At 44.9% G+C, this 27558-nt stretch overlaps 1 protein-coding gene across 1 annotated transcript in view; it reads left to right on the top strand.

Moving 5' to 3' along the window:
• Positions 1-822: 822 nt before the first annotated feature.
• Positions 823-27558, top strand: part of LOC137352033 (uncharacterized) — a 78613-nt gene continuing 51877 nt past the window's right edge. Inside the window, exons 1-14 of the mRNA XM_068017008.1 lie at positions 823-966; positions 1486-1617; positions 1738-1848; positions 4615-4746; positions 5518-5754; positions 10975-11106; positions 11878-11988; positions 14103-14213; positions 14355-14570; positions 15342-15452; positions 17419-17529; positions 21405-21515; positions 23358-23478; positions 25810-25967. Of these exons, the coding sequence (XP_067873109.1) occupies positions 823-966; positions 1486-1617; positions 1738-1848; positions 4615-4746; positions 5518-5754; positions 10975-11106; positions 11878-11988; positions 14103-14213; positions 14355-14570; positions 15342-15452; positions 17419-17529; positions 21405-21515; positions 23358-23478; positions 25810-25967 (1938 nt within the window). The remainder of the gene's footprint in view (positions 967-1485; positions 1618-1737; positions 1849-4614; positions 4747-5517; positions 5755-10974; positions 11107-11877; positions 11989-14102; positions 14214-14354; positions 14571-15341; positions 15453-17418; positions 17530-21404; positions 21516-23357; positions 23479-25809; positions 25968-27558) is intronic.

The raw sequence follows: 27558 nt of genomic DNA, 5'->3' as shown, positions 1-27558 counted from the left end.
GCAATGGAAACTCAGACTGCTGCAATAGAAACTCAGATTGCTGCAATGCAAACTCAGATTGCTGCAATGGAATCTCAGACTGCTGCAATGGAAACTCAGATTGCTGCAATGGAATCTCAGACTGCTGCAATGGAAGCTCAGATTGCTGCAGTGCAAACTCAGATTGCTGCAAAGCAAACTCAGATTGCTGCAATGGAAGCTCAGATTGCTGCAATGCAAACTCAGATTGCTGCAATGGAAGCTCAGATTGCTGCAATGCAAACTCACATTGCTGCAATGGAAGCTCAGATTGCTGCAATGCAAACTCACATTGCTGCAATGGAAGCTCAGATTGCTGCAATGCAAACTCAGATTGCTGCAATGGAAGCTCAGTTTGCGGCAATGCAAACTAAGATTGCTGCAATGGAAACTCAGACTGCTGCAATGGAAGCTCAGATTGCTGCAATGGAAACTCAGACTGCTGCAATGGAAGCTCAGATTGCTGCAATGGAAACTCAGACTGCTGCAATGGAAGCTCAGATTGCTGCAATGGAATCTCAAACTGCTGAAATGGAAGCTCAGATTGCTGCAATGGAAGCTCAGACTGCTCCAATGGAAGCTCAGATTGCTGCAATGCAAACTCAGATTGCTGCAATGCAAACTCAGATTGCTGCAATGGAAGCTCAGATTGCTGCAATGCACACTCAGATTGCTGCAATGCAAACTCAGATTGCTGCCATGGAAGCTCTGATTGCTGCAATGGAAACTCAGATTGCTGCAATGGAAGCTCAGATTGCTGCAATGCACAATCAGATTGCTGCAATGCAAACTCAGACTGCTGCAATGCAAGCTCAGATTGCTGCAATGGAAGCTCAGATTGCTGCAATGCAAACTCAGATTGCTGCAATGCAATCTCAGATGGCTGCAATGCAAACTCAGATTGCTGCAATGGAAGCTCAGATTGCTGCAATGCAAACTCAGATTGCTGCAATGGAAGCTCAGATTGCTGCAATGCAAACTCAGATTGCTGCAATGGAAGCTCAGATTGCTGCAATGCAAACTCAGGTTGCTGCAATGCAAACTCAGATTGCTGCAATGGAAGCTCAGATTGCTGCAATGGAATCTCAGACTGCTGCAATGCAAACTCAGATTGCTGCAATGGAATCTCAGACTGCTGCAATGGAAACTCAGATTGCTGCAATGGAAGCTCAGATTGTTGCAATGCAAACTCACATTGCTGCAATGGAAGCTCAGATTGCTGCAATGCAAACTCAGATTGCTGAAATGCAAACTCAGATTGCTGCAATGGAAACTCAGATTGCTGCAATGGAAGCTCAGATTGCTGCAATGCAAACTCAGATTGCTGCAATGGAAGCTCAGATTGCTGCAATGCAAACTCAGATTGCTGCACTGCAAACTCAGATTGCTGCAATGGAAGCTCAGATTGCTGCAATGCAAACTCAGATTGCTGCAATGCAAACTCAGATTGCTGCAATGGAAACTCAGATTGCTGCAATGGAAGCTCAGATTGCTGCAATGGAAACTCAGATTGCTGCAATGCAAACTCAGATTAATGCAATGGAACCTCAGATTGCTGCAATGCAAACTCAGATTGCTGCAATGGATACTCAGATTGCTGCAATGCAAACTCAGATTGCTGCAATGGAAGCTCAGATTGCTGCAATGCAAACTCAGATTGCTGCAATGCAAACCCAGATTAATGCAATTGAAGCTCAGATTGCTGCAATGCAAACTCAGATTGCTGCAATGGAAACTCAGATTGCTGCAATGCAAACTCAGATTAATGAAATGGAACCTCAGATTGCTGCAATGCAAACTCAGATTGCAGCAATGGAAGCTCAGATTGCTGCAATGGAAGCTCAGATTGCTGCAATGCAAACTCAGATTGCTGCAATGGAAACTCAGACTGCTGCAATAGAAACTCAGATTGCTGCAATGCAAACTCAGATTGCTGCAATGGAATCTCAGACTGCTGCAATGGAAACTCAGATTGCTGCAATGGAATCTCAGACTGCTGCAATGGAAGCTCAGATTGCTGCAGTGCAAACTCAGATTGCTGCAATGCAAACTCAGATTGCTGCAATGGAAGCTCAGATTGCTGCAATGCAAACTCAGATTGCTGCAATGGAAGCTCAGATTGCTGCAATGCAAACTCACATTGCTGCAATGGAAGCTCAGATTGCTGCAATGCAAACTCACATTGCTGCAATGGAAGCTCAGATTGCTGCCATGCAAACTCAGATTGCTGCAATGGAAGCTCAGTTTGCGGCAATGCAAACTCAGATTGCTGCAATGGAAACTCAGACTGCTGCAATGGAAGCTCAGATTGCTGCAATGGAAACTCAGACTGCTGCAATGGAAGCTCAGATTGCTGCAATGGAAACTCAGACTGCTGCAATGGAAGCTCAGATTGCTGCAATGGAATCTCAAACTGCTGAAATGGAAGCTCAGATTGCTGCAATGGAAGCTCAGACTGCTCCAATGGAAGCTCAGATTGCTGCAATGCAAACTCAGATTGCTGCAATGCAAACTCAGATTGCTGCAATGGAAGCTCAGATTGCTGCAATGCAAACTCACATTGCTGCAATGGAAGCTCAGATTGCAGCAATGCAAACTCACATTGCTGCAATGGAAGCTCAGATTGCTGCAATGCAAACTCACATTGCTGCAATGGAAGCCAAGTTTGCGGCAATGCAAACTCAGATTGCTGCAATGGAAACTCAGACTGCTGCAATGGAAGCTCAGATTGCTGCAATGGAAACTCAGACTGCTGCAATGGAAGCTCAGATTGCTGCAATGGAAACTCAGACTGCTGCAATGGAAGCTCAGATTGCTGCAATGGAATCTCAAACTGCTGAAATGGAAGCTCAGATTGCTGCAATGGAAGCTCAGACTGCTCCAATGGAAGCTCAGATTGCTGCAATGCAAACTCAGATTGCTGCAATGCAAACTCAGATTGCTGCAATGGAAGCTCAGATTGCTGCAATGCACACTCAGATTGCTGCAATGCAAACTCAGATTGCTGCAATGCAAGCTCAGATTGCTGCAATGGAAACTCAGATTGCTGCAATGGAAACTCAGATTGCTGCAATGCAAACTCAGATTGCTGCAATGGAAACTCAGACTGCTGCAATGCAAACTTAGATTGCTGCCATGGAAGCTCTGATTGCTGCAATGGAAACTCAGATTGCTGCAATGGAAGCTCAGATTGCTGCAATGCAAACTCAGATTGCTGCAATGCAAACTCAGATTGCTGCAATGGAAACTCAGACTGCTGCAATGGAAGCTCAGATTGCTGCAATGCAAACTCAGATTGCTGCAATGCAAACTCAGATTGCTGCAATGGAAGCTCAGATTGCTGCAATGCAAACTCAGATTGCTGCAATGCAAACTCAGATTGCTGCAATAGAAACTCAGATTGCTGCAATGGAAGCTCAGATTGCTGCAATGCAAACTCAGATTGCTGCAATGCAAACTCAGATTGCTGCAATGGAAGCTCAGATTGCTGCAATGCAAACTCAGATTGCTGCAATGGAAGCTCAGATTGCTGCAATGCAAACTCAGATTGCTGCAATGGAAGCTCAGATTGCTGCAATGCAAACTCAGATTGCTGCAATGCAAACTCAGATTGCTGCAATGGAAGCTCAGATTGCTGCAATGGAAACTCAGATTGCTGCAATGCAAACTCAGATTGCTGCAATGGAAGCTCAGATTGCTGCAATGCAAACTCACATTGCTGCAATGGAAGCTCAGATTGCTGCAATGCAAACTCAGATTGCTGCAATGCAAACCAAGATTAATGCAATTGAAGCTCAGATTGCTGCAATGCAAACTCAGATTGCTGCAATGGAAACTCAGATTGCTGCAATGCAAACTCACATTGCTGCAATGGAAGCTCAGATTGCTGCAATGCAAACTCAGATTGCTGCAATGCATACCCAGATTAATGCAATTGAAGCTCAGATTGCTGCAATGCAAACTCAGATTGCTGCAATGGAAACTCAGATTGCTGCAATGCAAACTCACATTGCTGCAATGGAAGCTCAGATTGCTGCAATGGAAGCTCAGATTGCTGCAATGCAAACTCACATTACTGCAATGGAAGCTCAGATTGCTGCAATGCAAACTCAGATTGCTGCAATGGAAGCTCAGTTTGTGGCAATGCAAACTCAGATTGCTGCAATGGAATCTCAGACTGCTGCAATGGAAGCTCAGATTGCTGCAATGGAAACTCAGACTGCTGCAATGGAAGCTCAGATTGCTGCAATGGAAACTCAGACTGCTGCAATGGAAGCTCAGATTGCTGCAATGGAATCTCAAACTGCTGAAATGGAAGCTCAGATTGCTGCAATGGAAGCTCAGACTGCTCCAATGGAAGCTCAGATTGCTGCAGTGCAAACTCAGATTGCTGCAATGCAAACTCAGATTGCTGCAATGGAAGCTCAGATTGCTGCAATGCACACTCAGATTGCTGCAATGCAAACTCAGATTGCTGCCATGGAAGCTCTGATTGCTGCAATGGAAACTCAGATTGCTGCAATGGAAGCTCAGATTGCTGCAATGCAAAATCAGATTGCTGCAATGCAAACTCAGACTGCTGCAATGCAAACTCAGATTGCTGCAATGGAAGCTCAGATTGCTGCAATGCAAATTCAGATTGCTGCAATGCAATCTCAGATGGCTGCAATGCAAACTCAGATTGCTGCAATGGAAGCTCAGATTGCTGCAATGCAAACTCAGATTGCTGCAATGGAAGCTCAGATTGCTGCAATGCAAACTCAGATTGCTGCAATGGAAGCTCAGATTGCTGCAATGCAAACTCAGGTTGCTGCAATGCAAACTCAGATTGCTGCAATGGAAGCTCAGATTGCTGCAATGGAATCTCAGACTGCTGCAATGCAAACTCAGATTGCTGCAATGGAATCTCAGACTGCTGCAATGGAAACTCAGATTGCTGCAATGGAAGCTCAGATTGTTGCAATGCAAACTCACATTGCTGCAATGGAAGCTCAGATTGCTGCAATGCAAACTCAGATTGCTGAAATGCAAACTCAGATTGCTGCAATGGAAACTCAGATTGCTGCAATGGAAGCTCAGATTGCTGCAATGCAAACTCAGATTGCTGCAATGGAAGCTCAGATTGCTGCAATGCAAACTCAGATTGCTGCAATGCAAACTCAGATTGCTGCAATGGAAGCTCAGATTGCTGCAATGCAAACTCAGATTGCTGCAATGCAAACTCAGATTGCTGCAATGGAAGCTCAGATTGCTGCAATGGAAGCTCAGATTGCTGCAATGGAAACTCAGCTTGCTGCAATGCAAACTCAGATTAATGCAATGGAAGCTCAGATTGCTGCAATGCAAACTCAGATTGCTGCAATGGAAACTCAGATTGCTGCAATGCAAACTCAGATTGCTGCAATGGAAGCTCAGATTGCTGCAATGCAAACTCAGATTGCTGCAATGCAAACCCAGATTAATGCAATTGAAGCTCAGATTGCTGCAATGCAAACTCAGATTGCTGCAATGGAAACTCAGATTGCTGCAATGCAAACTCAGATTAATGCAATGGAACCTCAGATTGCTGCAATGCAAACTCAGATTGCAGCAATGGAAGCTCAGATTGCTGCAATGGAAGCTCAGATTGCTGCAATGGAAACTCAGATTGCTGCAATGGAAACTCAAACTGCTGCAATAGAAACTCAGATTGCTGCAATGCAAACTCAGATTGCTGCAATGGAATCTCAGACTGCTGCAATGGAAACTCAGATTGCTGCAATGGAATCTCAGACTGCTGCAATGGAAGCTCAGATTGCTGCAGTGCAAACTCAGATTGCTGCAATGCAAACTCAGATTGCTGCAATGGAAGCTCAGATTGCTGCAATGCAAACTCAGATTGCTGCAATGGAAGCTCAGATTGCTGCAATGCAAACTCACATTGCTGCAATGGAAGCTCAGATTGCTGCAATGCAAACTCACATTGCTGCAATGGAAGCTCAGATTGCTGCCATGCAAACTCAGATTGCTGCAATGGAAGCTCAGTTTGCGGCAATGCAAACTCAGATTGCTGCAATGGAAACTCAGACTGCTGCAATGGAAGCTCAGATTGCTGCAATGGAAACTCAGACTGCTGCAATGGAAGCTCAGATTACTGCAATGGAATCTCAAACTGCTGAAATGGAAGCTCAGATTGCTGCAATGGAAGCTCAGACTGCTCCAATGGAAGCTCAGATTGCTGCAATGCAAACTCAGATTGCTGCAATGCAAACTCAGATTGCTGCAATGGAAGCTCAGATTGCTGCAATGCAAACTCACATTGCTGCAATGGAAGCTCAGATTGCTGCAATGCAAACTCACATTGCTGCAATGGAAGCTCAGATTGCTGCAATGCAAACTCAGATTGCTGCAATGGAAGCCAAGTTTGCGGCAATGCAAACTCAGATTGCTGCAATGGAAACTCAGCCTGCTGCAATGGAAGCTCAGATTGCTGCAATGGAAACTCAGACTGCTGCAATGGAAGCTCAGATTGCTGCAATGGAAACTCAGACTGCTGCAATGGAAGCTCAGATTGCTGCAATGGAATCTCAAACTGCTGAAATGGAAGCTCAGATTGCTGCAATGGAAGCTAGACTGCTCCAATGGAAACTCAGATTGCTGCAATGGAATCTCAGACTGCTGCAATGGAAGCTCAGATTGCTGCAGTGCAAACTCAGATTGCTGCAATGCAAACTCAGATTGCTGCAATGGAAGCTCAGATTGCTGCAATGCAAACTCAGATTGCTGCAATGGAAGCTCAGATTGCTGCAATGCAAACTCACATTGCTGCAATGGAAGCTCAGATTGCTGCAATGCAAACTCACATTGCTGCAATGGAAGCTCAGATTGCTGCCATGCAAACTCAGATTGCTGCAATGGAAGCTCAGTTTGCGGCAATGCAAACTCAGATTGCTGCAATGGAAACTCAGACTGCTGCAATGGAAGCTCAGATTGCTGCAATGGAAACTCAGACTGCTGCAATGGAAGCTCAGATTACTGCAATGGAATCTCAAACTGCTGAAATGGAAGCTCAGATTGCTGCAATGGAAGCTCAGACTGCTCCAATGGAAGCTCAGATTGCTGCAATGCAAACTCAGATTGCTGCAATGCAAACTCAGATTGCTGCAATGGAAGCTCAGATTGCTGCAATGCAAACTCACATTGCTGCAATGGAAGCTCAGATTGCTGCAATGCAAACTCACATTGCTGCAATGGAAGCTCAGATTGCTGCAATGCAAACTCAGATTGCTGCAATGGAAGCCAAGTTTGCGGCAATGCAAACTCAGATTGCTGCAATGGAAACTCAGCCTGCTGCAATGGAAGCTCAGATTGCTGCAATGGAAACTCAGACTGCTGCAATGGAAGCTCAGATTGCTGCAATGGAAACTCAGACTGCTGCAATGGAAGCTCAGATTGCTGCAATGGAATCTCAAACTGCTGAAATGGAAGCTCAGATTGCTGCAATGGAAGCTAGACTGCTCCAATGGAAACTCAGATTGCTGCAATGGAATCTCAGACTGCTGCAATGGAAGCTCAGATTGCTGCAGTGCAAACTCAGATTGCTGCAATGCAAACTCAGATTGCTGCAATGGAAGCTCAGATTGCTGCAATGCAAACTCAGATTGCTGCAATGGAAGCTCAGATTGCTGCAATGCAAACTCACATTGCTGCAATGGAAGCTCAGATTGCTGCAATGCAAACTCACATTGCTGCAATGGAAGCTCAGATTGCTGCCATGCAAACTCAGATTGCTGCAATGGAAGCTCAGTTTGCGGCAATGCAAACTCAGATTGCTGCAATGGAAACTCAGACTGCTGCAATGGAAGCTCAGATTGCTGCAATGGAAACTCAGACTGCTGCAATGGAAGCTCAGATTACTGCAATGGAATCTCAAACTGCTGAAATGGAAGCTCAGATTGCTGCAATGGAAGCTCAGACTGCTCCAATGGAAGCTCAGATTGCTGCAATGCAAACTCAGATTGCTGCAATGCAAACTCAGATTGCTGCAATGGAAGCTCAGATTGCTGCAATGCAAACTCACATTGCTGCAATGGAAGCTCAGATTGCTGCAATGCAAACTCACATTGCTGCAATGGAAGCTCAGATTGCTGCAATGCAAACTCAGATTGCTGCAATGGAAGCCAAGTTTGCGGCAATGCAAACTCAGATTGCTGCAATGGAAACTCAGCCTGCTGCAATGGAAGCTCAGATTGCTGCAATGGAAACTCAGACTGCTGCAATGGAAGCTCAGATTGCTGCAATGGAAACTCAGACTGCTGCAATGGAAGCTCAGATTGCTGCAATGGAATCTCAAACTGCTGAAATGGAAGCTCAGATTGCTGCAATGGAAGCTAGACTGCTCCAATGGAAGCTCAGATTGCTGCAATGCAAACTCAGATTGCTGCAATGCAAACTCAGATTGCTGCAATGGAAGCTCAGATTGCTGCAATGCACACTCAGATTGCTGCAATGCAAACTCAGATTGCTGCAATGCAAGCTCAGATTGCTGCAATGGAAACTCAGATTGCTGCAATGGAAACTCAGATTGCTGCAATGCAAACTCAGATTGCTGCAATGGAAACTCAGACTGCTGCAATGCAAACTTAGATTGCTGCCATGGAAGCTCTGATTGCTGCAATGGAAACTCAGATTGCTGCAATGGAAGCTCAGATTGCTGCAATGCAAACTCAGATTGCTGCAATGCAAACTCAGATTGCTGCAATGGAAACTCAGACTGCTGCAATGGAAGCTCAGATTGCTGCAATGCAAACTCAGATTGCTGCAATGCAAACTCAGATTGCTGCAATGGAAGCTCAGATTGCTGCAATGCAAACTCAGATTGCTGCAATGCAAACTCAGATTGCTGCAATGGAAACTCAGATTGCTGCAATGGAAGCTCAGATTGCTGCAATGCAAACTCAGATTGCTGCAATGCAAACTCAGATTGCTGCAATGGAAGCTCAGATTGCTGCAATGCAAACTCAGATTGCTGCAATGGAAGCTCAGATTGCTGCAATGCAAACTCAGATTGCTGCAATGCAAACTCAGATTGCTGCAATGGAAGCTCAGATTGCTGCAATGCAAACTCAGATTGCTGCAATGCAAACTCAGATTGCTGCAATGGAAGCTCAGATTGCTGCAATGGAAACTCAGATTGCTGCAATGCAAACTCAGATTGCTGCAATGGAAGCTCAGATTGCTGCAATGCAAACTCACATTGCTGCAATGGAAGCTCAGATTGCTGCAATGCAAACTCAGATTGCTGCAATGCAAACCCAGATTAATGCAATTGAAGCTCAGATTGCTGCAATGCAAACTCAGATTGCTGCAATGGAAACTCAGATTGCTGCAATGCAAACTCACATTGCTGCAATGGAAGCTCAGATTGCTGCAATGCAAACTCAGATTGCTGCAATGCAAACCCAGATTAATGCAATTGAAGCTCAGATTGCTGCAATGGAAACTCAGATTGCTGCAATGCAAACTCACATTGCTGCAATGGAAGCTCAGATTGCTGCAATGGAAGCTCAGATTGCTGCAATGCAAACTCACATTGCTGCAATGGAAGCTCAGATTGCTGCAATGCAAACTCAGATTGCTGCAATGGAAGCTCAGATTGCTGCAATGGAAACTCAGATTGCTGCAATGCAAACTCAGATTGCTGCAATGGAAACTCAGATTGCTGCAATGGAAGCTCAGATTGCTGCAATGCAAACTCAGATTGCTGCAATGCAAACTGAGATTGCTGCAATGGAAACTCAGATTGCTGCAATGGAAGCTCAGATTGCTGCAATGCAAACTCAGATTGCTGCAATGCAAACTCAGATTGCTGCAATGGAAGCTCAGATTGCTGCAATGCAAACTCAGATTGCTGCAATGGAAGCTCAGATTGCTGCAATGCAAACTCAGATTGCTGCAATGGAAGCTCAGATTGCTGCAATGCAAACTCAGATTGCTGCAATGCAAACTCAGATTGCTGCAATGGAAGCTCAGATTGCTGCAATGGAAACTCAGATTGCTGCAATGCAAACTCAGATTGCTGCAATGGAAGCTCAGATTGCTGCAATGCAAACTCACATTGCTGCAATGGAAGCTCAGATTGCTGCAATGCAAACTCAGATTGCTGCAATGCAAACCCAGATTAATGCAATTGAAGCTCAGATTGCTGCAATGCAAACTCAGATTGCTGCAATGGAAACTCAGATTGCTGCAATGCAAACTCACATTGCTGCAATGGAAGCTCAGATTGCTGCAATGCAAACTCAGATTGCTGCAATGCAAACCCAGATTAATGCAATTGAAGCTCAGATTGCTGCAATGGAAACTCAGATTGCTGCAATGCAAACTCACATTGCTGCAATGGAAGCTCAGATTGCTGCAATGGAAGCTCAGATTGATGCAATGCAAACTCACATTGCTGCAATGGAAGCTCAGATTGCTGCAATGCAAACTCAGATTGCTGCAATGGAAGCTCAGATTGCTGCAATGGAAACTCAGATTGCTGCAATGGAAACTCAGACTGCTGCATTGGAAGCTCAGATTGCTGCAATGGAAACTCAGACTGCTGCAATGGAAGCTCAGATTGCTGCAATGCAAACTCAGACTGCTGCAATGGAAGCTCAGATTGCTGCAATGGAATCTCAAACTGCTGAAATGGAAGCTCAGATTGCTGCAATGGTAGCTCAGACTGCTCCAATGGAAGCTCAGATTGCTGCAATGCAAACTCAGATTGCTGCAATGCAAACTCAGATTGCTGCAATGGAAGCTCAGATTGCTGCAATGCACACTAAGATTGCTGCAATGCAAACTCAGATTGCTGCCATGGAAGCTCTGATTGCTGCAATGGAAACTCAGATTGCTGCAATGGAAGCTCAGATTGCTGCAATGCAAAATCAGATTGCTGCAATGCAAACTCAGACTGCTGCAATGCAAACTCAGATTGCTGCAATGGAAGCTCAGATTGCTGCAATGCAAACTCAGATTGCTGCAATGCAATCTCAGATGGCTGCAATGCAAACTCAGATTGCTGCAATGGAAGCTCAGATTGCTGCAATGCAAACTCAGATTGCTGCAATGGAAGCTCAGATTGCTGCAATGCAAACTCAGATTGCTGCAATGGAAGCTCAGATTGCTGCAATGCAAACTCAGGTTGCTGCAATGCAAACTCAGATTGCTGCAATGGAAGCTCAGATTGCTGCAATGGAATCTCAGACTGCTGCAATGCAAACTCAGATTGCTGCAATGGAATCTCAGACTGCTGCAATGGAAACTCAGATTGCTGCAATGGAAGCTCAGATTGTTGCAATGCAAACTCACATTGCTGCAATGGAAGCTCAGATTGCTGCAATGCAAACTCAGATTGCTGAAATGCAAACTCAGATTGCTGCAATGGAAACTCAGATTGCTGCAATGGAAGCTCAGATTGCTGCAATGCAAACTCAGATTGCTGCAATGGAAGCTCAGATTGCTGCAATGCAAACTCAGATTGCTGCAATGCAAACTCAGATTGCTGCAATGGAAGCTCAGATTGCTGCAATGCAAACTCAGATTGCTGCAATGCAAACTCAGATTGCTGCAATGGAAGCTCAGATTGCTGCAATGGAAGCTCAGATTGCTGCAATGGAAACTCAGATTGCTGCAATGCAAACTCAGATTAATGCAATGGAAGCTCAGATTGCTGCAATGCAAACTCAGATTGCTGCAATGGAAACTCAGATTGCTGCAATGCAAACTCAGATTGCTGCAATGGAAGCTCAGATTGCTGCAATGCAAACTCAGATTGCTGCAATGCAAACCCAGATTAATGCAATTGAAGCTCAGATTGCTGCAATGCAAACTCAGATTGCTGCAATGGAAACTCAGATTGCTGCAATGCAAACTCAGATTAATGCAATGGAACCTCAGATTGCTGCAATGCAAACTCAGATTGCAGCAATGGAAGCTCAGATTGCTGCAATGGAAGCTCAGATTGCTGCAATGCAAACTCAGATTGCTGCAATGGAAACTCAGACTGCTGCAATAGAAACTCAGATTGCTGCAATGCAAACTCAGATTGCTGCAATGGAAGCTCAGACTGCTGCAATGGAAACTCAGATTGCTGCAATGGAATCTCAGACTGCTGCAATGGAAGCTCAGATTGCTGCAGTGCAAACTCAGATTGCTGCAATGCAAACTCAGATTGCTGCAATGGAAGCTCAGTTTGCTGCAATGCAAACTCACATTGCTGCAATGGAAGCCAAGTTTGCGGCAATGCAAACTCAGATTGCTGCAATGGAAACTCAGACTGCTGCAATGGAAGCTCAGATTGCTGCAATGGAAACTCAGACTGCTGCAATGGAAGCTCAGATTGCTGCAATGCAAACTCACATTGCTGCAATGGAAGCTCAGATTGCTGCAATGCAAACTCACATTGCTGCAATGGAAGCTCAGATTGCTGCAATGCAAACTCAGATTGCTGCAATGGAAGCCAAGTTTGCGGCAATGCAAACTCAGATTGCTGCAATGGAAACTCAGCCTGCTGCAATGGAAGCTCAGATTGCTGCAATGGAAACTCAGACTGCTGCAATGGAAGCTCAGATTGCTGCAATGGAAACTCAGACTGCTGCAATGGAAGCTCAGATTGCTGCAATGGAATCTCAAACTGCTGAAATGGAAGCTCAGATTGCTGCAATGGAAGCTAGACTGCTCCAATGGAAGCTCAGATTGCTGCAATGCAAACTCAGATTGCTGCAATGCAAACTCAGATTGCTGCAATGGAAGCTCAGATTGCTGCAATGCACACTCAGATTGCTGCAATGCAAACTCAGATTGCTGCAATGCAAGCTCAGATTGCTGCAATGGAAACTCAGATTGCTGCAATGGAAACTCAGATTGCTGCAATGCAAACTCAGATTGCTGCAATGGAAACTCAGACTGCTGCAATGCAAACTTAGATTGCTGCCATGGAAGCTCTGATTGCTGCAATGGAAACTCAGATTGCTGCAATGGAAGCTCAGATTGCTGCAATGCAAACTCAGATTGCTGCAATGCAAACTCAGATTGCTGCAATGGAAACTCAGACTGCTGCAATGGAAGCTCAGATTGCTGCAATGCAAACTCAGATTGCTGCAATGCAAACTCAGATTGCTGCAATGGAAGCTCAGATTGCTGCAATGCAAACTCAGATTGCTGCAATGGAAACTCAGATTGCTGCAATGGAAGCTCAGATTGCTGCAATGCAAACTCAGATTGCTGCAATGCAAACTCAGATTGCTGCAATGGAAGCTCAGATTGCTGCAATGCAAACTCAGATTGCTGCAATGGAAGCTCAGATTGCTGCAATGCAAACTCAGATTGCTGCAATGCAAACTCAGATTGCTGCAATGGAAGCTCAGATTGCTGCAATGCAAACTCAGATTGCTGCAATGCAAACTCAGATTGTTGCAATGGAAGCTCAGATTGCTGCAATGGAAACTCAGATTGCTGCAATGCAAACTCAGATTGCTGCAATGGAAGCTCAGATTGCTGCAATGCAAACTCAGATTGCTGCAATGGAAGCTCAGATTGCTGCAATGCAAACTCAGATTGCTGCAATGCAAACCCAGATTAATGCAATTGAAGCTCAGATTGCTGCAATGCAAACTCAGATTGCTGCAATGGAAACTCAGATTGCTGCAATGCAAACTCACATTGCTGCAATGGAAGCTCAGATTGCTGCAATGCAAACTCAGATTGCTGCAATGCAAACCCAGATTAATGCAATTGAAGCTCAGATTGCTGCAATGCAAACTCAGATTGCTGCAATGGAAACTCAGATTGCTGCAATGCAAACTCACATTGCTGCAATGGAAGCTCAGATTGCTGCAATGGAAGCTCAGATTGCTGCAATGCAAACTCACATTGCTGCAATGGAAGCTCAGATTGCTGCAATGCAAACTCAGATTGCTGCAATGGAAGCTCAGTTTGCGGCAATGCAAACTCAGATTGCTGCAATGGAAACTCAGACTGCTGCATTGGAAGCTCAGATTGCTGCAATGGAAACTCAGACTGCTGCAATGGAAGCTCAGATTGCTGCAATGGAAACTCAGACTGCTGCAATGGAAGCTCAGATTGCTGCAATGGAATCTCAAACTGATGAAATGGAAGCTCAGATTGCTGCAATGGAAGCTCAGACTGCTCCAATGGAAGCTCAGATTGCTGCAATGCAAACTCAGATTGCTGCAATGCAAACTCAGATTGCTGCAATGGAAGCTCAGATTGCTGCAATGCACACTCAGATTGCTGCAATGCAAACTCAGATTGCTGCCATGGAAGCTCTGATTGCTGCAATGGAAACTCAGATTGCTGCAATGGAAGCTCAGATTGCTGCAATGCAAAATCAGATTGTTGCAATGCAAACTCAGACTGCTGCAATGCAAACTCAGATTGCTGCAATGGAAGCTCAGATTGCTGCAATGCAAACACAGATTGCTGCAATGCAATCTCAGATGGCTGCAATGCAAACTCAGATTGCTGCAATGGAAGCTCAGATTGCTGCAATGCAAACTCAGATTGCTGCAATGGAAGCTCAGATTGCTGCAATGCAAACTCAGATTGCTGCAATGGAAGCTCAGATTGCTGCAATGCAAACTCAGGTTGCTGCAATGCAAACTCAGATTGCTGCAATGGAAGCTCAGATTGCTGCAATGGAATCTCAGACTGCTGCAATGCAAACTCAGATTGCTGCAATGGAATCTCAGACTGCTGCAATGGAAACTCAGATTGCTGCAATGGAAGCTCAGATTGTTGCAATGCAAACTCACATTGCTGCAATGGAAGCTCAGATTGCTGCAATGCAAACTCAGATTGCTGAAATGCAAACTCAGATTGCTGCAATGGAAACTCAGATTGCTGCAATGGAAGCTCAGATTGCTGCAATGCAAACTCAGATTGCTGCAATGGAAGCTCAGATTGCTGCAATGCAAACTCAGATTGCTGCAATGCAAACTCAGATTGCTGCAATGGAAGCTCAGATTGCTGCAATGCAAACTCAGATTGCTGCAATGCAAACTCAGATTGCTGCAATGGAAGCTCAGATTGCTGCAATGGAAGCTCAGATTGCTGCAATGGAAACTCAGATTGCTGCAATGCAAACTCAGATTAATGCAATGGAAGCTCAGATTGCTGCAATGCAAACTCAGATTGCTGCAATGGAAACTCAGATTGCTGCAATGCAAACTCAGATTGCTGCAATGGAAGCTCAGATTGCTGCAATGCAAACTCAGATTGCTGCAATGCAAACCCAGATTAATGCAATTGAAGCTCAGATTGCTGCAATGCAAACTCAGATTGCTGCAATGGAAACTCAGATTGCTGCAATGCAAACTCAGATTAATGCAATGGAACCTCAGATTGCTGCAATGCAAACTCAGATTGCAGCAATGGAAGCTCAGATTGCTGCAATGGAAGCTCAGATTGCTGCAATGCAAACTCAGATTGCTGCAATGGAAACTCAGACTGCTGCAATAGAAACTCAGATTGCTGCAATGCAAACTCAGATTGCTGCAATGGAAGCTCAGACTGCTGCAATGGAAACTCAGATTGCTGCAATGGAATCTCAGACTGCTGCAATGGAAGCTCAGATTGCTGCAGTGCAAACTCAGATTGCTGCAATGCAAACTCAGATTGCTGCAATGGAAGCTCAGTTTGCTGCAATGCAAACTCTGATTGCTGCAATGGAAGCTCAGATTGCTGCAATGCAAACTCACATTGCTGCAATGGAAGCTCAGATTGCTGCAATGCAAACTCACATTGCTGCAATGGAAGCTCAGATTGCTGCAATGCAAACTCAGATTGCTGCAATGGAAGCTCAGTTTGCGGCAATGCAAACTCAGATTGCTGCAATGGAATCTCAGACTGCTGCAATGGAAACTCAGATTGCTGCAATGGAATCTCAGACTGCTGCAATGGAAGCTCAGATTGCTGCAGTGCAAACTCAGATTGCTGCAATGCAAACTCAGATTGCTGCAATGGAAGCTCATTGCTGCAATGCAAACTCTGATTGCTGCAATGGAAGCTCAGATTGCTGCAATGCAAACTCACATTGCTGCAATGGAAGCTCAGATTGCTGCAATGCAAACTCACATTGCTGCAATGGAAGCTCAGATTGCTGCAATGCAAACTCAGATTGCTGCAATGGAAGCTCAGTTTGCGGCAATGCAAACTCAGATTGCTGCAATGGAAACTCAGACTGCTGCAATGGAAGCTCAGATTGCTGCAATGGAAGCTCAGATTGCTGCCATGGAAACTCAGACTGCTGCAATGGAAGCTCAGATTGCTGCAATGGAATCTCAAACTGCTGAAATGGAAGCTCAGATTGCTGCAATGGAAGCTCAGACTGCTCCAATGGAAGCTCAGATTGCTGCAATGCAAACTCAGATTGCTGCAATGCAAACTCAGATTGCTGCAATGGAAGCTCAGATTGCTGCAATGCAAACTCAGATTGCTGCAATGGAAGCTCAGATTGCTGCAATGCAAACTCAGATTGCTGCAATGGAAGCTCAGATTGCTGCAATGCAAACTCAGGTTGCTGCAATGCAAACTCAGATTGCTGCAATGGAAGCTCAGATTGCTGCAATGCAAACTCAGATTGCTGCAATGGAAGCTCAGATTGCTGCAATGCAAACTCAGATTGCTGCAATGGAAGCTCAGATTGCTGCAATGCAAACTCAGGTTGCTGCAATGCAAACTCAGATTGCTGCAATGGAAGCTCAGATTGCTGCAATGGAATCTCAGACTGCTGCAATGCAAACTCAGATTGCTGCAATGGAATCTCAGACTGCTGCAATGGAAACTCAGATTGCTGCAATGGAAGCTCAGATTGTTGCAATGCAAACTCACATTGCTGCAATGGAAGCTCAGATTGCTGCAATGCAAACTCAGATTGCTGAAATGCAAACTCAGATTGCTGCAATGGAAACTCAGATTGCTGCAATGGAAGCTCAGATTGCTGCAATGCAAACTCAGATTGCTGCAATGGAAGCTCAGATTGCTGCAATGCAAACTCAGATTGCTGCAATGCAAACTCAGATTGCTGCAATGGAAGCTCAGATTGCTGCAATGCAAACTCAGATTGCTGCAATGCAAACTCAGATTGCTGCAATGGAAGCTCAGATTGCTGCAATGGAAGCTCAGATTGCTGCAATGGAAACTCAGATTGCTGCAATGCAAACTCAGATTAATGCAATGGAAGCTCAGATTGCTGCAATGCAAACTCAGATTGCTGCAATGGAAACTCAGATTGCTGCAATGCAAACTCAGATTGCTGCAATGGAAGCTCAGATTGCTGCAATGCAAACTCAGATTGCTGCAATGCAAACCCAGATTAATGCAATTGAAGCTCAGATTGCTGCAATGCAAACTCAGATTGCTGCAATGGAAACTCAGATTGCTGCAATGCAAACTCAGATTAATGCAATGGAACCTCAGATTGCTGCAATGCAAACTCAGATTGCAGCAATGGAAGCTCAGATTGCTGCAATGGAAGCTCAGATTGCTGCAATGCAAACTCAGATTGCTGCAATGGAAACTCAGACTGCTGCAATAGAAACTCAGATTGCTGCAATGCAAACTCAGATTGCTGCAATGGAAGCTCAGACTGCTGCAATGGAAACTCAGATTGCTGCAATGGAATCTCAGACTGCTGCAATGGAAGCTCAGATTGCTGCAGTGCAAACTCAGATTGCTGCAATGCAAACTCAGATTGCTGCAATGGAAGCTCAGTTTGCTGCAATGCAAACTCTGATTGCTGCAATGGAAGCTCAGATTGCTGCAATGCAAACTCACATTGCTGCAATGGAAGCTCAGATTGCTGCAATGCAAACTCACATTGCTGCAATGGAAGCTCAGATTGCTGCAATGCAAACTCAGATTGCTGCAATGGAAGCTCAGTTTGCGGCAATGCAAACTCAGATTGCTGCAATGGAATCTCAGACTGCTGCAATGGAAACTCAGATTGCTGCAATGGAATCTCAGACTGCTGCAATGGAAGCTCAGATTGCTGCAGTGCAAACTCAGATTGCTGCAATGCAAACTCAGATTGCTGCAATGGAAGCTCATTGCTGCAATGCAAACTCTGATTGCTGCAATGGAAGCTCAGATTGCTGCAATGCAAACTCACATTGCTGCAATGGAAGCTCAGATTGCTGCAATGCAAACTCACATTGCTGCAATGGAAGCTCAGATTGCTGCAATGCAAACTCAGATTGCTGCAATGGAAGCTCAGTTTGCGGCAATGCAAACTCAGATTGCTGCAATGGAAACTCAGACTGCTGCAATGGAAGCTCAGATTGCTGCAATGGAAGCTCAGATTGCTGCCATGGAAACTCAGACTGCTGCAATGGAAGCTCAGATTGCTGCAATGGAATCTCAAACTGCTGAAATGGAAGCTCAGATTGCTGCAATGGAAGCTCAGACTGCTCCAATGGAAGCTCAGATTGCTGCAATGCAAACTCAGATTGCTGCAATGCAAACTCAGATTGCTGCAATGGAAGCTCAGATTGCTGCAATGCACACTCAGATTGCTGCAATGCAAACTCAGATTGCTGCAATGCAAGCTCAGATTGCTGCAATGCAAACTCAGATTGCTGCAATGGAAGCTCAGATTGCTGCAATGCAAACTCAGATTGCTGCAATGCAAACTCAGATTGCTGCAATGGAAGCTCAGATTGCTGCAATGCAAACTCAGATTGCTGCAATGCAAACTCAGATTGCTGCAATGGAAGCTCAGATTGCTGCAATGGAAACTCAGATTGCTGCAATGCAAACTCAGATTGCTACAATGGAAGCTCAGATTGCTGCAATGCAAACTCAGATTGCTGCAATGGAAGCTCAGATTGCTGCAATGCAAACTCAGATTGCTGCAATGCAAACCAAGCTTAATGCAATTGAAGCTCAGATTGCTGCAATGCAAACTCAGATTGCTGCAATGGAAACTCAGATTGCTGCAATGCAAACTCACATTGCTGCAATGGAAGCTCAGATTGCTGCAATGCAAACTCAGATTGCTGCAATGCAAACCCAGATTAATGCAATTGAAGCTCAGATTGCTGCAATGGAATCTCAGACTGCTGCAATGCAAACTCAGATTGCTGCAATGGAATCTCAGACTGCTGCAATGGAAACTCAGATTGCTGCAATGGAAGCTCAGATTGTTGCAATGCAAACTCACATTGCTGCAATGGAAGCTCAGATTGCTGCAATGCAAACTCAGATTGCTGAAATGCAAACTCAGATTGCTGCAATGGAAACTCAGATTGCTGCAATGGAAGCTCAGATTGCTGCAATGCAAACTCAGATTGCTGCAATGGAAGCTCAGATTGCTGCAATGCAAACTCAGATTGCTGCAATGCAAACTCAGATTGCTGCAATGGAAGCTCAGATTGCTGCAATGCAAACTCAGATTGCTGCAATGCAAACTCAGATTGCTGCAATGGAAGCTCAGATTGCTGCAATGGAAGCTCAGATTGCTGCAATGGAAACTCAGATTGCTGCAATGCAAACTCAGATTAATGCAATGGAAGCTCAGATTGCTGCAATGCAAACTCAGATTGCTGCAATGGAAACTCAGATTGCTGCAATGCAAACTCAGATTGCTGCAATGGAAGCTCAGATTGCTGCAATGCAAACTCAGATTGCTGCAATGCAAACCCAGATTAATGCAATTGAAGCTCAGATTGCTGCAATGCAAACTCAGATTGCTGCAATGGAAACTCAGATTGCTGCAATGCAAACTCAGATTAATGCAATGGAACCTCAGATTGCTGCAATGCAAACTCACATTGCTGCAATGGAAGCTCAGATTGCTGCAATGCAAACTCAGATTGCTGCAATGGAAGCTCAGTTTGCGGCAATGCAAACTCAGATTGCTGCAATGGAATCTCAGACTGCTGCAATGGAAACTCAGATTGCTGCAATGGAATCTCAGACTGCTGCAATGGAAGCTCAGATTGCTGCAGTGCAAACTCAGATTGCTGCAATGCAAACTCAGATTGCTGCAATGGAAGCTCATTGCTGCAATGCAAACTCTGATTGCTGCAATGGAAGCTCAGATTGCTGCAATGCAAACTCACATTGCTGCAATGGAAGCTCAGATTGCTGCAATGCAAACTCACATTGCTGCAATGGAAGCTCAGATTGCTGCAATGCAAACTCAGATTGCTGCAATGGAAGCTCAGTTTGCGGCAATGCAAACTCAGATTGCTGCAATGGAAACTCAGACTGCTGCAATGGAAGCTCAGATTGCTGCAATGGAAGCTCAGATTGCTGCCATGGAAACTCAGACTGCTGCAATGGAAGCTCAGATTGCTGCAATGGAATCTCAAACTGCTGAAATGGAAGCTCAGATTGCTGCAATGGAAGCTCAGACTGCTCCAATGGAAGCTCAGATTGCTGCAATGCAAACTCAGATTGCTGCAATGCAAACTCAGATTGCTGCAATGGAAGCTCAGATTGCTGCAATGCACACTCAGATTGCTGCAATGCAAACTCAGATTGCTGCAATGCAAGCTCAGATTGCTGCAATGCAAACTCAGATTGCTGCAATGGAAGCTCAGATTGCTGCAATGCAAACTCAGATTGCTGCAATGCAAACTCAGATTACTGCAATGGAAGCTCAGATTGCTGCAATGCAAACTCAGATTGCTGCAATGCAAACTCAGATTGCTGCAATGGAAGCTCAGATTGCTGCAATGGAAACTCAGATTGCTGCAATGCAAACTCAGATTGCTGCAATGGAAGCTCAGATTGCTGCAATGCAAACTCAGATTGCTGCAATGGAAGCTCAGATTGCTGCAATGCAAACTCAGATTGCTGCAATGCAAACCAAGCTTAATGCAATTGAAGCTCAGATTGCTGCAATGCAAACTCAGATTGCTGCAATGGAAACTCAGATTGCTGCAATGCAAACTCACATTGCTGCAATGGAAGCTCAGATTGCTGCAATGCAAACTCAGATTGCTGCAATGCAAACCCAGATTAATGCAATTGAAGCTCAGATTGCTGCAATGGAATCTCAGACTGCTGCAATGCAAACTCAGATTGCTGCAATGGAATCTCAGACTGCTGCAATGGAAACTCAGATTGCTGCAATGGAAGCTCAGATTGCTGCAATGGAAGCTCAGATTGCTGCAATGGAAACTCAGATTGCTGCAATGCAAACTCAGATTAATGCAATGGTAGCTCAGATTGCTGCAATGCAAACTCAGATTGCTGCAATGGAAACTCAGATTGCTGCAATGCAAACTCAGATTGCTGCAATGGAAGCTCAGATTGCTGCAATGCAAACTCAGATTGCTGCAATGCAAACCCAGATTAATGCAATTGAAGCTCAGATTGCTGCAATGCAAACTCAGATTGCTGCAATGGAAACTCAGATTGCTGCAATGCAAACTCAGATTAATGCAATGGAACCTCAGATTGCTGCAATGCAAACTCAGATTGCAGCAATGGAAGCTCAGATTTCTGCAATGGAAGCTCAGATTGCTGCAATGCAAACTCAGATTGCTGCAATGGAAACTCAGACTGCTGCAATAGAAACTCAGATTGCTGCAATGCAAACTCAGATTGCTGCAATGGAAGCTCAGACTGCTGCAATGGAAACTCAGATTGCTGCAATGGAATCTCAGACTGCTGCAATGGAAGCTCAGATTGCTGCAGTGCAAACTCAGATTGCTGCAATGCAAACTCAGATTGCTGCAATGGAAGCTCAGTTTGCTGCAATGCAAACTCTGATTGCTGCAATGGAAGCTCAGATTGCTGCAATGCAAACTCACATTGCTGCAATGGAAGCTCAGATTGCTGCAATGCAAACTCACATTGCTGCAATGGAAGCTCAGATTGCTGCAATGCAAACTCAGATTGCTGCAATGGAAGCTCAGTTTGCGGCAATGCAAACTCAGATTGCTGCAATGGAATCTCAGACTGCTGCAATGGAAACTCAGATTGCTGCAATGGAATCTCAGACTGCTGCAATGGAAGCTCAGATTGCTGCAGTGCAAACTCAGATTGCTGCAATGCAAACTCAGATTGCTGCAATGGAAGCTCAGATTGCTGCAATGCAAACTCTGATTGCTGCAATGGAAGCTCAGATTGCTGCAATGCAAACTCACATTGCTGCAATGGAAGCTCAGATTGCTGCAATGCAAACTCACATTGCTGCAATGGAAGCTCAGATTGCTGCAATGCAAACTCAGATTGCTGCAATGGAAGCTCAGTTTGCGGCAATGCAAACTCAGATTGCTGCAATGGAAACTCAGACTGCTGCAATGGAAGCTCAGATTGCTGCAATGGAAGCTCAGATTGCTGCCATGGAAACTCAGACTGCTGCAATGGAAGCTCAGATTGCTGCAATGGAATCTCAAACTGCTGAAATGGAAGCTCAGATTGCTGCAATGGAAGCTCAGACTGCTCCAATGGAAGCTCAGATTGCTGCAATGCAAACTCAGATTGCTGCAATGCAAACTCAGATTGCTGCAATGGAAGCTCAGATTGCTGCAATGCACACTCAGATTGCTGCAATGCAAACTCAGATTGCTGCAATGCAAGCTCAGATTGCTGCAATGCAAACTCAGATTGCTGCAATGGAAGCTCAGATTGCTGCAATGCAAACTCAGATTGCTGCAATGCAAACTCAGATTGCTGCAATGGAAGCTCAGATTGCTGCAATGCAAACTCAGATTGCTGCAATGCAAACTCAGATTGCTGCAATGGAAGCTCAGATTGCTGCAATGGAAACTCAGATTGCTGCAATGCAAACTCAGATTGCTGCAATGGAAGCTCAGATTGCTGCAATGCAAACTCAGATTGCTGCAATGGAAGCTCAGATTGCTGCAATGCAAACTCAGATTGCTGCAATGCAAACCAAGCTTAATGCAATTGAAGCTCAGATTGCTGCAATGCAAACTCAGATTGCTGCAATGGAAACTCAGATTGCTGCAATGCAAACTCACATTGCTGCAATGGAAGCTCAGATTGCTGCAATGCAAACTCAGATTGCTGCAATGCAAACCCAGATTAATGCAATTGAAGCTCAGATTGCTGCAATGCAAACTCAGATTGCTGCAATGGAAACTCAGATTGCTGCAATGCAAACTCACATTGCTGCAATGGAAGCTCAGATTGCTGCAATGGAAGCTCAGATTGCTGCAATGCAAACTCACATTGCTGCAATGGAAGCTCAGATTGCTGCAATGCAAACTCAGATTGCTGCAATGGAAGCTCAGTTTGCGGCAATGCAAACTCAGATTGCTGCAATGGAAACTCAGACTGCTGCAATGGAAGCTCAGATTGCTGCAATGGAAACTCAGACTGCTGCAATGGAAGCTCAGATTGCTGCAATGGAAACTCAGACTGCTGAAATGGAAGCTCAGATTGCTCCAATGGAATCTCAAACTGCTGAAATGGAAGCTCAGATTGCTGCAATGGAAGGTCAGACTGCTGCAATGGAAACTCAGACTGCTGCAATGCAAACTTAGATTGCTGCCATGGAAGCTCTGATTGCTGCAATGGAAACTCAGATTGCTGCAATGGAAACTCAGATTGCTGCAATGCAAACTCAGATTGCTGCAATGGAAACTCAGACTGCTGCAATACAAACTTAGATTGCTGCCATGGAAGCTCTGATTGCTGCAATGGAAACTCAGATTGCTGCAATGGAAGCTCAGATTGCTGCAATGCAAACTCAGATTGCTGCAATGCAAACTCAGATTGCTGCAATGCAAACTCAGATTGCTGCAATGGAAGCTCAGATTGCTGCAATGCAAACTCAGATTGCTGCAATGCAAACTCAGATTGCTGCAATGGAAACTCAGATTGCTGCAATGGAAGCTCAGATTGCTGCAATGCAAACTCAGATTGCTGCAATGCAAACTCAGATTGCTGCAATGGAAGCTCAGATTGCTGCAATGCAAACTCAGATTGCTGCAATGGAAGCTCAGATTGCTGCAATGCAAACTCAGATTGCTGCAATGCAAACTCAGATTGCTGCAATGGAAGCTCAGATTGCTGCAATGCAAACTCAGATTGCTGCAATGCAAACTCAGATTGCTGCAATGGAAGCTCAGATTGCTGCAATGGAAACTCAGATTGCTGCAATGCAAACTCAGATTGCTGCAATGGAAGCTCAGATTGCTGCAATGCAAACTCAGATTGCTGCAATGGAAGCTCAGATTGCTGCAATGCAAACTCAGATTGCTGCAATGCAAACCCAGATCAATGCAATTGAAGCTCAGATTGCTGCAATGCAAACTCAGATTGCTGCAATGGAAACTCAGATTGCTGCAATGCAAACTCACATTGCTGCAATGGAAGCTCAGATTGCTGCAATGCAAACTCAGATTGCTGCAATGCAAACCCAGATTAATGCAATTGAAGCTCAGATTGCTGCAATGCAAACTCAGATTGCTGCAATGGAAACTCAGATTGCTGCAATGCAAACTCACATTGCTGCAATGGAAGCTCAGATTGCTGCAATGCAAACTCACATTGCTGCAATGGAAGCTCAGATTGCTGCAATGCAAACTCAGATTGCTGCAATGGAAGCTCTGTTTGCAGCAATGCAAACTCAGATTGCTGCAATGGAAGCTCAGATTGCTGCAATGGAAACTCAGATTGCTGCAATGGAAGCTCAGACTGCTCCAATGGAAGCTCGGATTGCTGCAATGGAAGCTCAGACAGCTCCAATGGAAGCTCAGATTGCTGCAATGGAAGCTCAGATTGCTGCAATGGAAGCTCAGATTGCTGCAATGGAAGCTCAGACTGCTCCAATGGAAGCTCAGATTGCTGCAATGGAAGCTCAGATTGCTGCAATGCAAACTCAGATTGCTGCAATGCAAACTCAGATTGCTGCAATGCAAGCTCAGATTGCTGCAATGGAAACTCAGATTGCTGCAATGGAAACTCAGATTGCTGCAATGCAAACTCAGATTGCTGCAATGGGAGCTCAGATTGCTGCAATGCAAACTCAGATTGCTGCAATGCAAACTCAGATTGCTGCAATGGAAACTCAGACTGCTGCAATGCAAACTCAGATTGCTGCCATGGAAGCTCTGATTGCTGCAATGGAAACTCAGATTGCTGCAATGGAAGCTCAGATTGCTGCAATGCAAACTCAGATTGCTGCAATGCAAACTCAGATTGCTGCAATGGAAACTCAGATTGCTGCAATGCAAACTCAGATTGCTGCAATGGAAACTCAGATTGCTGCAATGCAAACTCAGATTGCTGCAATGCAAACTCAGATTGCTGCAATGCAAACTCAGATTGCTGCAATGGAAGCACAGATTGCTGCAATGCAAACTCTGATTGCTGCAATGCAAACTCAGATTGCTGCAATGGAAGCTCAGATTGCTGCAATGGAAACTCAGATTGCTGCAATGCAAACTCAGATTAATGCAATGGAAGCTCAGATTGCTGCAATGCAAACTCAGATTGCTGCAATGGAAGCTCAGATTGCTGCAATGCAAACTCAGATTGCTGCAATGGAAGCTCAGATTGCTGCAATGCAAACTCAGTATGCTGCAATGCAAACCCAGATTAATGCAATTGAAGCTCAGATTGCTGCAATGCAAACTCAGATTGCTGCAATGGAAACTCAGATTGCTGCAATACAAACTCACATTGCTGCAATGGAAGCTCAGATTGCTGCAATGCAAACTCAGATTGTTGCAATGCAAACCCAGATTAATGCAATTGAAGCTCAGATGGCTGCAATGCAAACTCAGATTGCTGCAATGCAATCTCACATTGCTGCAATGGAAGCTCAGATTGCTGCAATGCAAACTCACATTGCTGCAATGGAAGCTCAGATTGCTGCAATGCAAACTCAGCTTGCTGAAATGGAAGCTCTGTTTGCGGCAATGCAAACTCAGATTGCTGCAATGGATGCTCAGATTGCTGCAATGGAAGCTCAGATTGCTGCAATGGAAACTCAGACTGCTGCAATGGAAGCTCAGATTGCTGCAATGGAAACTCAGATTGCTGCAATGGAAACTCAGATTGCTGCAATGGAAGCTCAGATTGCTGCAATGGAAGCTCAGATTGCTGCAATGGAAGCTCAGATTACTGCAATGGAAGCTCAGACTGCTCCAATGGAAGCTCACATTGCTGCAATGCAAACTCAGATTGCTGCAATGCAAACTCAGATTGCTGCAATGGAAGCTCAGATTGCTGCAATGCAAACTCAGATTGCTGCAATGCAAACCCAGATTAATGCAATTGAAGCTCAGATTGCTGCAATGCAAACTCAGATTGCTGCAATGGAAACTTAGATTGCTGCAATGCAAACTCAGATTAATGCAATGGAACCTCAGATTGCTGCAATGCAAACTCAGATTGCAGCAATGGAAGCTCAGATTGCTGCAATGGAAGCTCAGATTGCTGCAATGCAAACTCAGATTGCTGCAATGGAATCTCAGACTGCTGCAATGGAAACTCAAATTGCTGCAATGGAATCTCAGACTGCTGCAATGGAAGCTCAGATTGCTGCAGTGCAAACTCAGATTGCTGCAATGCAAACTCAGATTGCTGCAATGGAAGCTCAGATTGCTGCAATGCAAACTCAGATTGCTGCAATGGAAGCTCAGATTGCTGCAATGCAAACTCACATTGCTGCAATGGAAGCTCAGATTGCTGCAATGCAAACTCAGATTGCTGCAATGGAAGCTCAGATTGCTGCAATGCAACTCACATTGCTGCAATGGAAGCTCAGATTGCTGCAATGCAAACTCAGATTGCTGCAATGCAAACTCAGATTGCTGCAATGGAAACTCAGACTGCTGCAATGGAAGCTCAGATTGCTGCAATGCAAACTCAGATTGCTGCAATGCAAACTCAGATTGCTGTAATGGAAGCTCAGATTGCTGCAATGCAAACTCAGATTGCTGCAATGCAAACTCAGATTGCTGCAATGGAAACTCAGATTGCTGCAATGGAAGCTCAGATTGCTGCAATGCAAACTCAGATTGCTGCAATGCAAACTCAGATTGCTGCAATGGAAGCTCAGATTGCTGCAATGCAAACTCAGATTGCTGCAATGGAAGCTCAGATTGCTGCAATGCAAACTCAGATTGCTGCAATGCAAACTCAGATTGCTGCAATGGAAGCTCAGATTGCTGCAATGCAAACTCAGATTGCTGCAATGCAAACTCAGATTGCTGCAATGGAAGCTCAGATTGCTGCAATGGAAACTCAGATTGCTGCAATGCAAACTCAGATTGCTGCAATGGAAGCTCAGATTGCTGCAATGCAAACTCAGATTGCTGCAATGGAAGCTAAGATTGCTGCAATGCAAACACAGATTGCTGCAATGCAAACCCAGATTAATGCAATTGAAGCTCAGATTGCTGCAATGCAAACTCAGATTGCTGCAATGGAAACTCAGATTGCTGCAATGCAAACTCACATTGCTGCAATGGAATCTCAGATTGCTGCAATGCAAACTCAGATTGCTGCAATGCAAACCCAGATTAATGCATTTGAAGCTCAGATTGCTGCAATGCAAACTCAGAT

The sequence above is a fragment of the Heterodontus francisci genome, chromosome 37, assembly GCF_036365525.1.
Source record: "Heterodontus francisci isolate sHetFra1 chromosome 37, sHetFra1.hap1, whole genome shotgun sequence".
Classification (NCBI taxonomy): Eukaryota; Metazoa; Chordata; class Chondrichthyes; order Heterodontiformes; family Heterodontidae; genus Heterodontus; species Heterodontus francisci.
This window is presented reverse-complemented; position numbering and strand designations above follow the sequence as displayed.